Source organism: Indicator indicator, chromosome 35 (assembly GCF_027791375.1).
Source record: "Indicator indicator isolate 239-I01 chromosome 35, UM_Iind_1.1, whole genome shotgun sequence".
NCBI classification, from domain to species: Eukaryota; Metazoa; Chordata; class Aves; order Piciformes; family Indicatoridae; genus Indicator; species Indicator indicator.
This window is the reverse complement of record NC_072044.1, coordinates 6,312,180-6,326,036: the sequence shown is the minus strand read 5'-3', so window position 1 is coordinate 6,326,036 and position 13,857 is coordinate 6,312,180. Positions and strand designations below refer to the sequence as shown.

At 56.9% G+C, this 13,857-nt stretch overlaps 1 protein-coding gene across 1 annotated transcript; it reads right to left on the bottom strand.

Moving 5' to 3' along the window:
- Positions 1–1,368: 1,368 nt before the first annotated feature.
- RPS10 (ribosomal protein S10) lies at positions 1,369–6,411 on the bottom strand. Its single transcript, XM_054395997.1, has 6 exons — positions 6,381–6,411; positions 5,396–5,545; positions 4,744–4,915; positions 2,355–2,432; positions 1,963–2,018; positions 1,369–1,458 (listed from the first exon to the last, which is right to left on the bottom strand). The coding sequence occupies exons 2-6, from the start codon at positions 5,543–5,545 to the stop codon at positions 1,417–1,419; spliced, it is 498 nt and encodes a 165-aa protein (XP_054251972.1). The 5' UTR covers positions 6,381–6,411; the 3' UTR covers positions 1,369–1,416.
- Positions 6,412–13,857: the final 7,446 nt, after the last annotated feature.

The following is a 13,857-nucleotide window of genomic DNA, read 5'->3' as shown; positions in this document are numbered from 1 at the left end:
AGGTGCGGCGTAGGCCGCCTTGGAGAATACTGCGGCTGGTCCTGAGCCGCCGGGCGGCTGCGCGCTGGGGCGCCCTGGCAGTTACGCAAAAGGCGTCGGGATAGAGCTCGGCTCCCAGCGCCCGCCGCGCACATGGCTCGGCTTTGACAGCGGCTCTACGCAAAGCGCGCAGACGCCGGCGAGGAAGAATGTTCACCCTACGCAAGGCGGGCTGGAGGGGAAAGGGGGGGCAGCTTACGCCAACGGCGGAACGCGGCTACGGGGCTCCCATTGTACCCCGCGGGCGGGAGCGGAATAAGGCGGGAACCTTCCGGGGCACCCCAGAATGGGCACTGTATCGGGGTGCAGAGTTCTCTGCAAGTAGGTGGCTTCGGCCTGGAAGGTGCCAGCACCAAGCCACCTCACGGTGGGGCACTTGCAGGGCCCCCCAGTATTGCACACAGCCCATGCTCCCCACGGGCATTTTCAGGCCTCGGCCTCAAGGGCAGGCTTTCGCCTATTAAGCCCCAAATTGCACCCCAGGGAGGCCAACAGTAGCAGCACCCTGCTGCTAAGCGCAGGCACCTGGGATTCAGCAGCTTCGTCTGTATGAGGTTTAGCTGAATAATAACCTCCAAAGAGCAGAGGAAGATGGATCGCTAAAATACTCAAAACATCTTTTGCCTCCCTAAAGTGCCAACTCCAGAAAGAAAGAAAATAAACTCATGGCCACCATTTCCTCTGCCACAAAGCAGGGCCAAACTAGTTTCCCCCAGGCCAGTGCCATGAAGGCTGCCCCACACAGCACCCTGCTCAGGAGGCAGCAGCAGCCCAGCCCCAGCCCGTTCATCACCATCGGCATCACCGGGCCACTGGCTGCTGAGTGACACCTACCGGCAGGCGGCAGCGCACGGAACCTGGCCTGGGCCTCCATCTAGCCCCAGCTCTGCTCAGCTCCGGGCACCCCAGTTCTCTGCAGACGTTTAACCACTGGCTACAGGGCTGGGATGAAGGATGCTCATCTGCACTGGCTGTGTGCATGTAACAGAAGGCCTTGGGCTGGCACAGCTGAACCTGCTGGGTCTGCAAAACAGAGACATCCCTCAGCCCAGCTGTACTTCCCTGGGAACAACTGCAGTGCCTTCTTGGGCAGAGTAGCACAACTGCCGGCAGTGCTCCTCCTCCTCATTCTTCTGCAAGAATCACCTCTACACACTAGCCAAACCCTGCCTCAGTGACCACCAAACCTACACAGTTCCTTTTCTGCAACCTGTTCTCTAGTCACAAGTTCTGCTGCTGCTGTCACACGTGGCAAAGCTTGGAGTCAGCTCTCTGCTCCATTAACGCTGGATCAATGCACTCAGGTGAGACACAAGGATGCAGCCCAGGTGGCATTTTCACCCATTTTATTATACACAAAACATGAGCAGCAAGGCTCTACTGCGGGGGCTGACCACGGCCACGACCAAATCCTCCTCTCTGCAACAGAAAAGGAAGAGCATTAGGAGGCACCATATAAAGCAAGTGACAGCAGTAAATACACAGAAGAACCACCAAGATTATCAAGAGCTATCTGCCTTTGCTCAGCATGCCCTGCTCCAAGCACAGCCTGACTCTGATCTCTTGCAGACAAGTGACCTGGCACAGGTTCCCCAGACTAAGGACAGACCAACGCACCCCAGCAGCTCTGTGGATACCTGAAACTCTTCTACTTTTCTGAAGGACAAAATTGTGCATTTCCTCCAGCGCTCAGCCTGCTCTCAAACGTGCAGCTGGCTTCCTGTCCCAGCAGTGAGGCCATTATGCAGGAATGCAGCAGGGAGCTGCACTTAAGGATAAGCAGTCACCAGCCTCTCCTACACAACCAGAGCCAAACACCAACCCTGGCTGGCATCCCTGAGAAGCACCACCATGGAGCATGCAGCTATCACCTATCCTGCTTCTCCTAATCAAAACCTCAACAAAGGAAGTAAATTTACTCACAAACTGGAATTCAGTAGCTGCTCCAGCACCTGCCTCAGCCTTCTTGTCAGCGCCAGCTGCAGAAGAAGACCAACAAGTTATCAACCCCAGAACCCATGCCCCACATACTCATCTGCTTAGTACCAAAGCTTTACAGCCACAGACAGCAAAGTGAAAGAGCAGTTCTTGAGCCTGGGAAAGAGTTGTGGCCTCACCCCCGAGGAAATCCTACAGCCCAGTTTGACAGCATTCGCGCAGAGACTCTCCTCACGAGCACATGAACTGCTGTGTAAATGTCTACCACACCAAGAGTCTTCCCCCTTTTCCTTCTTGAAAGGGGTCAGCACTGAAGACCTCCCTCCAAGAGAGGCTGCCGCCGGAGCCAGGTGTGCCCAGGAGCCCCCAGCACTCACGTGGCACGGCGCTGCGCCGGTAGGTGTCTCTGTCGGCCTCTCCCCGTGTCAGGCGTGCCGGGCGTTCCCCTTCCAGACCTGCAACAGCAACAGGCATTGCTCAGGCTCCACTGTAGGGATGGGGATGGTCCAGAAAGGGCAACAAAGCTTCCTTGCTGTCAGGTGCAACCATCACAGCACAACCCCCAGCCAGTGGAATATTTCTTTGCACACTTTGGATCTGTCCATCCTGAAGTTCTAACAGCTTGATTCCATCTCTAAGAGAGTCACAAACTGCAAATGTCAAGGACAGAGCAGCCTCAGCTTTGCCTCAGGCTAACTGCTCCAGCTTTTGTACTAAGCCTTACCTGAGCAAATCAGCAGCACCACACAGAAGTGCCAGGAAGGGCTCCAAAATCCCAAGAGGTGAAGCAAGATCCCCAAGTTTGGATCCTGTACCACCATCCTCACACACCACTGTGACTCCCAGCCTGAGGCAGGTAACCCTCAGCCAAATGGCACAGGAACAGTTTGTGCAGCTCTCCCAGCTCACCCTGCCAAGGTGAGGGCTGAATGAGTTCACTGGCACTGCAGCGAAAGATCTGAGATGCTGCAAAGTGAAGCTGCAGAAACCCTGAGCAGATTTCAGCAGGAACTGCTAGTCCTCGGCTTGTGCTAGACAGGAGGCTGCTCCTCACTGGATAAACACAGCAGCTAACGGAATAAAAGTGAGAACATCCTAAGCTGCTCAGAGATCAAAGAAACCATCACCTTCCTACTTGCAATCCAATCCTTGCCTTTGAAGTAGATGATGCCAGTTTTGTCAGACTGAAAACAAGCTGCAGGAGCTGGAGGTGAAGTCCTGAGCACCTTGGGGATGGGACATGATACTGCTCAGAAGCAGGAGCAGACTCCTATCCCCCACCAGAAAGAGCTCTGTCACACAGGACACAGCACAAGTCTTGCTCTAAGGGCAAGGTGACATCCCGGCACATGATTCTTGGCAAACATTAGAGGCAAGGCACACAAGGCAGAAGACCTCAAGGGAGAATAAATGTTTCTTGCCCCCTGAGACCTGGCACTGCTGCTCTGTCAGTCACAGATGCAGTAACTTTCTGTCACCTTCCTCTCAGTTTCCAGAAGCTTTCATCTCCCCAAAGAATTTTACAATTCGTGTTCTGCACTGTGGTGTTTCTTCTCTAGTGCTGGACAAGGAACCAGGAAAGCCAAGCAGGAAGGATCCTGCAGAGCATTTCTAAAGACATACAAGCAAGGTCAGCATCCCTCATGTGCTGGATGGTTAGCCTGGAGCACTGCAACACTTTCAGACCTGAATGGAGTGGCACAGTGACTTCAGCACACTTGCCTCCGCTTTATTTCCACTACACACTGCTCTGTGACTGTTCATCACACAGTACAAAGTGCAGCTTCTGCCTCATAGGGGCACCCACAGCAGCTTGCCCAGGATCACCATGGCCATGCAGCTGAGGTCAGCAGCACATGTGTCTGCAGGACCCACCTCCAGCAGTTTGGGCTATCAAAACCCCACCAAGAAAAGAAACAGCACTCTAGGGAAAACATTTCGCCTGTATTTGTGGTGAATCTTTTAAAGAGGAAAGCTTTGGTAACTTGACCTGCCCAGCAGCTTAAGAGTGTCTGATATCAGAAGGTGCATGTCCACTGTGACCACAGGCACCAGAGCTCAACCTCCACACAAAGCACATCCAGCATCTGGGCTTAGCTTGGGCTTTCAGTCATCCCAACTGCTGTCTGTCTGCTTTTCCTGAATGGAAGTTTTTTCCCCACCTCTGCAATCCTAGCCAAGGGCACTTAACTCTTACACCAGAACCTCCCAGGCAGCTCCTCTAAGGATAACTTAGCCACAGACAAGGTTCTCTGTCCCTGCAGGACTCAATCCAGCCATGCATACACTGGAGAATTGCCAGGACTGCTGCATGCTCCTCCCAAAAGAAGGAACAGGTTCTGAAAAGCCTCAGCAGCTGGAGACATCCCATCTTAGCCATGCCTGGCCACCAAAAGGGACCTCACTTGAACCACAGCCTGAGGTTTCAGTGGCTCTGCTCCCAGTCACCTCTTACCACAGAAGGCCAAGTCCCACATGCGAAGCCTTTCTCCCAGGCAGCCTCACAGCTTTCTTTAGCCCTCTCCAACTTCTCCAGAGGCCAGTGGCCATCAGACTAGCACCAAACACAGAAGCAATAAAACCTGCAGGTTCCTCCTTGCCCTGTTTCTGCGTATATACCCAGACATGGCAGCTACTGACGCCAGCCTGTGCTGGAAGCTGACGTTTAGCTGACTGTCCACCACCTCTGTGCTGTCTAACACATTTAACAGGTTCCCTGCTCCCTCCAGCTGACTTCTCAGCTTCCTGCCCACCACCATTGCTTACCTTTGGGCCGTGGCCTGCCTGTCTCTGGGCGGCTGCGGCGCAGGGTCGCAGGGACGATCTCGGGGGGCAGGTGGAGGTAATCACGCAGGTACTGGATGCCCTCGTTGGTCAGGTACCAGTAGAAATGCCTCCATGCAAACTGCTCCTTCACATAGCCACGGGACTTCAGAGACTAGAGACAGAATTAAGTCACCTGGGAGATAATCCTTACCATCATCATCACACTGTTCTTCTATCACTACCCTCACCAGATGGTTTTACAGTTTGAGGGTACCTGGGGAATAAAGATCTAGGAACAGAAGAGCTGAGAGGCACAGAGCAAAGCCACAGCATCATGCCCATTCTGTGAGAAAATAAAGAGCTACGACACAGAGAGCTCCAAAACCAGAGATGTGGATCCACGACAGAATAACCTCCAACAGTCAGCAGGGGACAACAAATCAAAGAGGAAATGTCAAAAAACAAACAAACAAACAAAAAACAAAACAAAACAAACCAAAAACAAATGCCAAGGAAATGGGGAAAATAAGTGCAACAGAAAAGGCAATGTAAGGTTACCACCCTGAGAACACCTATCTGGTAATAGCTGCTGATGTTTACTCACAGGCACACAACAACCTCTCCTGCCCAGACCCTGGCTCTCACTCCCTACCTGCATGGCTTTCATGACGTGGAGGTTGGGCACATTCTTGTCCACCAGCTCAGGGTGCTTGGGCATGTGCACATCTTTCTTGGCCACCATCACTCCCTCCTTAAAAAGGAGCTCGTAGATAGCAATTCGGTTCTTCTTGGGCATCAACATCTAAGCAGGAGACAAGGGATAGATGATAAATCTCAGCATGCTGGAGGATGGAGGGGACCTCTGGAAATCACCCAGTCCAACCCTCCTGCAGTCTGCTCCAGGCCTCCAGCACCCTCACCACCTAAGGATTTTCTGCTCCTGTTCAGATGGAACTTCCTGGGTTCCAATTTTTACCCATTGCCCCTTGTCACATTGCTGAGTGCCACCGAACAGTACTGGTGCAAAACATATGCACTTTGAAGCCTGCCAGTAGTAATAAACTAATACCAGTGCTGGTTTGTAACAAAAGCTTCACACTTCTACGAGGTCACTGATTACTAAATTACAGATTCCTGTCTCTAAGGACTTTCTAAGCTATTTTTCCATAGCCAAGCTGCCAGCTGATCCTTCCCAGTCCTCCTGTGCACGAAAACTGAGCAGCCCCAACCTGTCGTCACTAAGTCTCATCATGCCACCAAAGGCTGAGAACTCTCAAACCCTCATCAGCCGTAGCCGCGGATCAGAGCCCGCGGCAAGTCGCAGACTTCAATCACGGGAGCCTCACGGCGCAAAAGGCCCCAGTGCTTCAACAGGGCTCCTGCCGCGGGTCGTCCCAGCAGCAGCCAGCCCAGATCAGGCCCCTCCAGGCCGAGACCTGGTCTCCCCCGGTAACGGAACCCTTCCCCGGCCTAGTGCCCTCTTCCCGCCAACCAGGGCCTAGATCCCCTGTCATCCTAGAATTCCCGCCACAGGGTGCCAGGCAACGTCCCCCCACCGCTGCTAAGCAGCAGCCCCACGCCGCCACACCGGGATGGCACCGATACGAGGCCGATACAGGCTCGGAGCGCAACCTCACCGTGGCGGCTGCAGCAGGCCCTGGAGCCGAAAGGAGTGCGCCTGCGCCACGCGGCCTCTTCCGGCCTCCCGAAGGACCCCTGGTGATGCAGGTGGCTGTGGCGTTGCCGGAGTGGGGCATGCGGGTGCCGTCACGGTGCCTGATGGGAGCTGTCACCCTGGGGGTTCAGCTGCGTCCCCGGAGCCGAGAGTCTCTCCGCTTTCTGCAAAAGTGCTGAGCGCTCCAGATCTCCACCGCAGATATCCCTCTACACGTTTCCACTCGTGTCACCTCCTCCATGTCCCCACTCCAGCATTGCCCTGGGCTGTCCCCAGCCATGGGACATCTGATGCCACCACCAGGGCGACGACAGTCCCCTCCCCAGCTCCCCCGGGCACAGCTTCCTCCCCACTCTAGGCAGCTGCTCTGTGCCAGGCACCAGCGGCCTTTTCAGGAGGGCCTCACTCCCCATCTTTGAGCACTGGAGCATGGGGGTTCGCTGGCGACCACTGGTGGCCGGTGCCGTGCCAGGGCACGCCGGCTGTCCCCGCAGCCCATCCAGCTGGCAGTGCTCTTGGGAGCCAGGCTGTAAAGCCCTATCTGAGGTTCTATCCCGGGCTGCTCCCCAACAGGTCACAAGGTACAAAGGAACCTTTGCTCCCTGACCGGCAAAGGTGTTTGGGGCTGGCTGGTGGCACACAAAGTCCTTTGTGTCCCCAAATGCTCACCCAGGAGATGAGGCCACCGGCAGTCCCTCTATCTGTATCCCGCCCAGTTGGGCATTTGCACCAGGGCGGGACGTGGTGTCCCCAGACAGGGTGCCATGAGGGGATCGGAGATGTGTCCCCTTACACGGGGGGGATTTGGGGACCCCCCCACCAGCTCCGGCCGGGCCACGCGGGGCTCCAGGATCACTGCCATCCGTCTCCGCTGTCGCGTTGTCACCCTGTGCGCCCACGGCGCCGTTCCCCCGGGACGGCGATTGGCTGGCTAAAAATGCCTCCCTAATCTCCGTGCTGATCTTTACCCCCTCCTCCCCATCTGCCGTGACCTTCCTGCCGATGTGCAGAGCCAGCCCCGGCGACAAGCAGCCAGCCCCGCTCCGTCTCCGCGTCCCAAAGGTAGCTCCGCGCGGCTGCCGCCGCTGCGGCGGCTGTCTGGACCCCCGGAGAGGCGGGAGGGCGGGGGTGGTGCCCGGGCTTTGTCTCGGCGAGGGTTGGTGGCATGGAGCCCTGTGCCAGCGTGGTGATGGTGGTGGTGTCCCCAGGTGGTGGTTGGCATGCGGGGGGCTCGGGGCGGTGCCGTCACGCTGAGGCCACCTCGACTCCTCTCTGGTGGCCCCTGGAAGGTGGTTTGAAATGGCTTTGCCCCCGGTGCCAGTGGTTGCTTGCTGGGAAATGAAACCTGCTCTAGCAGAGCAGCTCCCTGACCCACTTTAAGCGATTTACAACCTCTGCTGGGCTGTGCCAAGTGGGGATCGCTGTCTGCATCGGGTTCCCCCCCGGGTTTCGCGTTCACCGCTTTGTCCTGGTGTTGCAGCATCTCTGGCAGGGTGGAAGGGCAGGATGAGTGCCACAGGTCCCTGCCCAGCTGCCTGCACCTCCCAGGGGAGCTGGGGTCTGGTGTGAAGTGACAGTGAGGGGCAGGGGTCTGGGCAGGGAACTGGACAGGGCTCTGACAGGGGTATGGCTGGGATTTGGCAGGCGGCAAAGCTTCTGGGGGCTCACAAGATGTGGCACCATGGGGTTGGTGGGATGAAGTACATGTCAGTGTGCTGTGCCCATTGCACCCATAGGCTACCCAAGCGCCTGCTGCACCTGAGGGGGCTTCCAAAGGGATGGGTGCTGGCTCCACGCATTGACCATGCACCCAAGGATGCCCCATGGGTCACACTCACTTTTGCCAGGCTAGTGCCTTGCCCATCCTTCCCGGCTGTGCCCCCTCCCTCCCTGGGACGTTCGTGGCATCATCTTACCTGGTGAGGACCTCAGGCACCTGCTCCAAGCCTTGCAGTCAAAGTGGTTCAGCCTGTGCCAGCCACCCCTGCCAAGCTCCAGGGTGCTCTGGTGATGAGCTTATGGCAGAGCCCCACCAGGAGCTCCCTAATCCAGTCAGCCAGGCACCATGACAGCCGAGCAGCTGGCAGGAGCTGAGGCTCTGCAAGGAAGCTTAGGCTGAGCCCAGGGCTGATGGGGGGCTCTGCCTTGCCAGCTGCAGGCAGGGGCCCATGCTCACCCCTGCCAACCCATGTTTGCCCCTGTGTGTGACCTCTGGAGGCATAGACGGCAACAGAGCTGTGATTTTGAGGCTGTACTAGGGTGAGCAGGTGGCCTAAGGACTACTGCCTGCCTAGGAAGCTGGAAGGAGCAGCAGGGTACCTGTGGGGTACACAGGGCTGGGAGAAACTTGTACCTGCCTTGGGGGATTGTGCCAGGGCAGAGCTGGAGGCTGGAGCAGCCCTGGGGCAAGAGGTGCTGAGAGATGCAGCAGGTGAAGAGGTGATTTGGTACAGTCAGCATGGCTTCACCAAGGGCAAATCCTGCCTGACAAACCTGGTGGTCTTCTATGAACAGGTGACAACATTAATAGATGAGGGGCGAGCAACTGACGTCATTTACCTGGACCTGAGCAAAGCCTTCCACACTGTCCCACACCACATCCTGGTCTCCAAGCTGATGCAGTCTGGGTTTGGTGGGTGGACCACAAGATGGATAAAGAACTGGCTTGATGGCCGCACCCAAAGAGTGGCAGTCAATGGCTCCATGTCCCAGTGGAGGCCAGGGACAAATGGAGTCCCTCAGGGATCAGTGCTGGGACCAGTCTTGTTCAATAGCTTTGTCGGTGACATGGACAGAGGCATTGAGTGCACCCTCAGGAAGTTTGCTGATGACACCAAGCTGTGTGGTGTGGCTGACAGGCTGGAGGGAAGGGATCCATCCAGAGGGACCTGGGCAGGCTGCAGAGCTGGGCACATGACAACCTCATGAGGTTCAACAAGACCAAGTGCAGGGTCCTGCATCTGGGTCGAGGCAATCCCAAGCACAAATCCAGGCTGGGCAGGGACTGGCTGGAGAGCAGCCCTGAGGAGAGGGACTTGGGGGTGCTGGGGGATGAGAAGCTCAACATGAGCCACCAGTGAGCACTTGCAGCCCAACCAGATCTTGGGCTGCATCCAGAGAATTGTGGCCAGTAGATCGAGGGAGGTGATTCTCTCCCTCTCCTCCGCTCTGGTGAGACCCCACCTGGAGTACTGGATCCAGTTCTGGAGCCCCTATTGCAAGAGGGATGTGGACATGCTGGAAGGTGTCCAGAGAAGGGCCACAAGGATGATCAGAGGGCAGGAGCTCCTCTCCTGTGAGGACAGACTGTAAGAGTTGGGGCTGTTCAGTCTGGAGAGGAGAAGGCTCCGAGGTGACCTTATTGTGGCCTTCCAGTATCTGAAGGGGGCCTACAAGAAAGCTGGGGAGGGACTTTTTGGGATATCAGGTAGTGACGAAGGGGAATGGAACAAAGCTGGAAGTGGGGAGTTTCAGGCTGGAATCTGGTAAGGAAGAAGTTCTTCCCCATGAGAGTTGTGAGAGCCTGGAATGGGTTGTCCAGGGAGGTGGTTGAGGCCCCATCCCCGGAGGTGTTTAAGGCCAGGCTGGATGAGGCTCTGGCCAGCCTGATCCAGTGTGAGGTGTCCCTGCCCATGGCAGGGGGGTTGGAACTAGATGATCCTTGAGGTCCCTTCCAACCCTGACTGATTCTATGATTCTAGGTCCTGAGGTGTCTGGAGCTGCCTGGTGCCAACCTGGGGCTTTGCTATCGTTTGGTTGCCTCCTTTCTTCCTCTCTGGCAGAGCAGGGATTGAGGGTTCCTCCCCACAGGGCAGGGGTGGGAATGCTGCAACAAGAGAAATGCATCTCCTGGCTCATCCCACGAAGCAGGAGAGCTGCACTTGCCCACCTCATCCCACACCTCCTCTCTGCCACTCTGGTGCCTGCCTTGGAATTGGCAAAGCAAGAGCTTTGCTAACCGGATTAGAGCTTCCCCAGCAGCCCCTAGGGCTGCTGCTGCCTCCCTCAGCCCCCGCACCTCCTCCTCTGGCAAACCTCATCCCTGAGCCAAACATCTCGGGCAAGGCCATCTCTGCAGCGTGACCTGGCCAGGGGACCACACCACAGGCCCCAGACAAGGACCTGGTACCACACTGTGGCTTCTATCACTGTGGCTCGACCTCGAAACCCTGGCTGAAGCCCTGAGGCTCCTTTCTGCCTCCTAGGATTTCCTGTTCCCATTGCAGGAGCCCCGGGAAAACTGCGGAATTTGTCAGCCAGCAGCTCAGCCACTGCTTTATGGTGCTGCTCATGGCCTGGGGCCTGCATTGATCCTTGACCCTTCTGACTCACCTGTCCCACCTCTGCCCAGGGTGTGTGGCTGCCACGGGGGATGCAGCAGGGCAGGGGCTGGATTTAACCATAAAGGGATTGAGGAGGGTGAGCCCAGGTGGCTGGCAGGCATCGACTAGTGACGTGCACAGGGTCAGGGTGAAGGGAAGGCAAAGGAAGGGAAGATCCTTCTGCACCAGGGCCACGTCCTGCAGCAGCCAAAGCCTGGGTTTGCCTCTTGGTGGGACTCTCCTTGCTGGAAATCCTGTGTCCCCAACCCTGCTGGTCTCCCTGGCCTTGCTGGGAGATGTTGCTGCGGCCAGGATGGAGCTGGGCACCTCCAGCACAGCTTGGCAGGAGGAGGAGACCACATCAAGTGGCTGTGCCCTGGGACAGACTTTGTCCCTGCAGAGTGACAGCTTTGCAGGTGTTTGTGCAACACCTTAAAGGCAAAGACAGGAGCCTGGAGAATCATGGAAAGCAAGATGGGAGTTGGAAGGGACCTCTGGATATCATCCAGCCCTACCCCCTGCTTCAGCAGGGCACCTACAGCAGCTTGCCCAGGATCACAGTGGCCAGGGCGGATTGGAATCTCTCCAGAGACTCCAGAACCTCTCTGGGCAACCTGCTCAAGGGCCCTGGCACCCTCAAAATCAAGAACCTCCTGGGTGCCAGTGTGCCCATTGCCCCCTGTCCTGTCACTGTGCACTGCTTAGAACAGTCTGGCCCCCTACAGGTCCTTTAGCATTGCTCAGATCCCCTCTGGGGCTGCTCTTCCCCAGGCTCAACAGCCCCAAGACTCTCAGCTTTTGCTCCTCACAGAGACTCTCCAGGCTGCTAATGTGGGGAGAAGTGGAGGGTGCATCCAGCAAGCAGCATTCCAGAGGGGCCAAGACAGCATCCAGCTGCCCTCAACATGGCACAGGATGGGAGGAAGGAAGCAGCAAGGCTCCAGCACCACCATTGCTGTGACCATGGGCAATACACATGGGCTGCTCCTGGGGCAGCTGCTGCACCAGCTCCATGCAGCTTCCCAGGAAAAATGGAGCCTTTATGTCCCATCCCCAGCCCCTTCCCCGGAAGGGCTCAGAGGATGCCCCCAGAGCAGACAAGAAGGGGATTGTTTTGGTGGGAGCAGGGTTTCTGGCAGCACCTGCCCCATGCCTGGATGCTCCACAATGGCTGCCTTTCTGCATAATAGATGCAGAGAAGCCAATTATCCTCTGCTGCTAATTAAAGATGCAGAATAGCCCTGCCCCTGCATTCTCCCATCAAGTCCCAAAGGGCTCTGGGGGCCAGAGCACATCCGGGGTGAGGGTACAGCCTGGGCTTAGGGCAAGCATGGGGGCACTGACACCATCCAGCCCCACAAACCCCAGCTCATGCTGCTCTCTGTCCCAGCACTGAGTGTGAAGGAGCAGTGGGAGGCCAAGGATGGGCTTGCTATGAGGGGGATGCCAGGACCCTTCTTTGCCTCCATCCCCACACAGCCTTTCCTGGAGCACCCTTGGGCTGGGGGCTGTCCCAGCCCAGCCAGCTTAGCAGACAGCACCATTGCTGGGGGTTCTGCTGGGATTTAGGGAATACATTTTGCTTTCCTTGCTTGGGAGGCAGAGAGGAGCAGAGCCACACTTGGCCATGCCCCCCTGGTTCATGCACAGGCTGCTGCTCATGCCAGGGTGATGGGCAGAGGGACTGATAGCTTCTGGCTGTTCTCTCTCTTGCTGCTCAGGCAGCCCTGAGAACGTGGTCTGGGCTAATTTCCTTGGCTTTTCAGTTTGCCCTGGCGCTCCAAGAGCCATAATTTCAGAGGGAAAAGTGAACTGATAAATCAGGGCTAATGTCCTGCCAATAGTGGCTGCTGCTTCCCACAAGGAAACTCATTTTACAGGAGGGGAAATAACTTACCATGGGAAATAACAAGCAGTGGGGTAGTGAGAGCCAGGGAAAAGTTTATCATGGCTGAGTTTGTGGTGAAGGAGCTGGCTGCTGTTGCAGGAACATCCTGCTGTGGCGGCTCCTGCCTGCTACCAGCATTGAGCAGCCTGGGGATGGAGACCTGCGATGTCCTACCTGCGGGGACCGCATCTGCCACAAAGCTGGTGGCAGTGGGCTGTTAGCACTGGGACATTCTCACCTCGAGTCATTGAGGTCCTCCCTTATCACCCTCTTGGGGAGCATTTGTCACCCAATGCTTAATGCCAAGAATGTTTGTCCCTCTGCAGCCCAATCTGGCAGTGACACCTGGCAGCAACTCTGTGCTAGGAATGCACTGACCATGCACTGAGCATGCCAGCTCATGGCATGCAAGGATGATGCCCTCTGGTTCATCACCCTGAAATCACAGAATCACAGAAAGGCTTGGGGGACCTTAAAGATATTCAGTTCCAACCCCCTGCCATGGGCAGGGACACCTCTCACTACCCCAGGCTGCTCAAAGCCTCATCCAGCCTGGCCTTAAGCACTTCCAGGCTTGGAGCCTTCGCAAATTCTCTGGGCAGGCTGTTCCAGTGTCTCACCACCCTCACTGTGAAGACTTCCTCCTGATGTCCAATCCAAATCTACCCTGCTCCAGTTTCAAGCCCTTGCCCCTCGTCCTGTAGTACCATCAGGCAGGGAACCACAGTCCATGCCCACTCCCGCGTCGGATTCACTTGGATCCCACACACTGCTGCCAGCTGCAGCCGAGCATGAAATATTTCGGGGTCTCTCTGTCTGAGGCAGAAAGCTAAGCTTGCCTGGCACCAGGCTGGAGGGAGCCGGAAGGCAGGCGGCACGGAGCGCCCCGCCGAGCTTCATTAAGCAATCGAAGGCGCTCGTTAGGGGAAAGCTGAGCCGGTGTCGGAGGCCTGCGGAGCCTCCCGGGACTGGGTCACATTCTCAGGGCAACCCGATCCCGGCGGCGGCGCCCGGCAGCCTCATTACTGCAGCCTCTGCGGGCGGCTTCGGTTACCGGGCTGGAAGCGCCGCGGCTCCCACTGGCTTTTAATTCCCCTGGCATTACCCGCGGGATGGGGGAAAGGCAGGCGGGGTGCGTTAGGGCAGCTGAGACGGGAGGAGCCTGCTGCCAACCCCAGCCACATCCTCCTGTCCCTCCGACAGCCTTGGCCAGGGCGCAGGAGAGCTCT

What these genes read in the sequence shown, in the direction of transcription:
- RPS10 (XM_054395997.1), bottom strand. Translation starts at nt 5,545, where the DNA reads ATGTTGATGCCCAAGAAGAACCGAATTGCTATCTACGAGCTCCTTTTT. An exon ending in CCGGCGCAGCGCCGTGCCAC is followed by an intron (nt 2,019 to 2,354) that starts GTGAGTGCTGGG and finishes CTTCTTCTGCAG; the next exon opens with CTGGCGCTGACAAGAAGGCT. An exon ending in CAGCTACTGAATTCCAGTTT is followed by an intron (nt 1,459 to 1,962) that starts GTGAGTAAATTT and finishes TTTCTGTTGCAG; the next exon opens with AGAGGAGGATTTGGTCGTGG.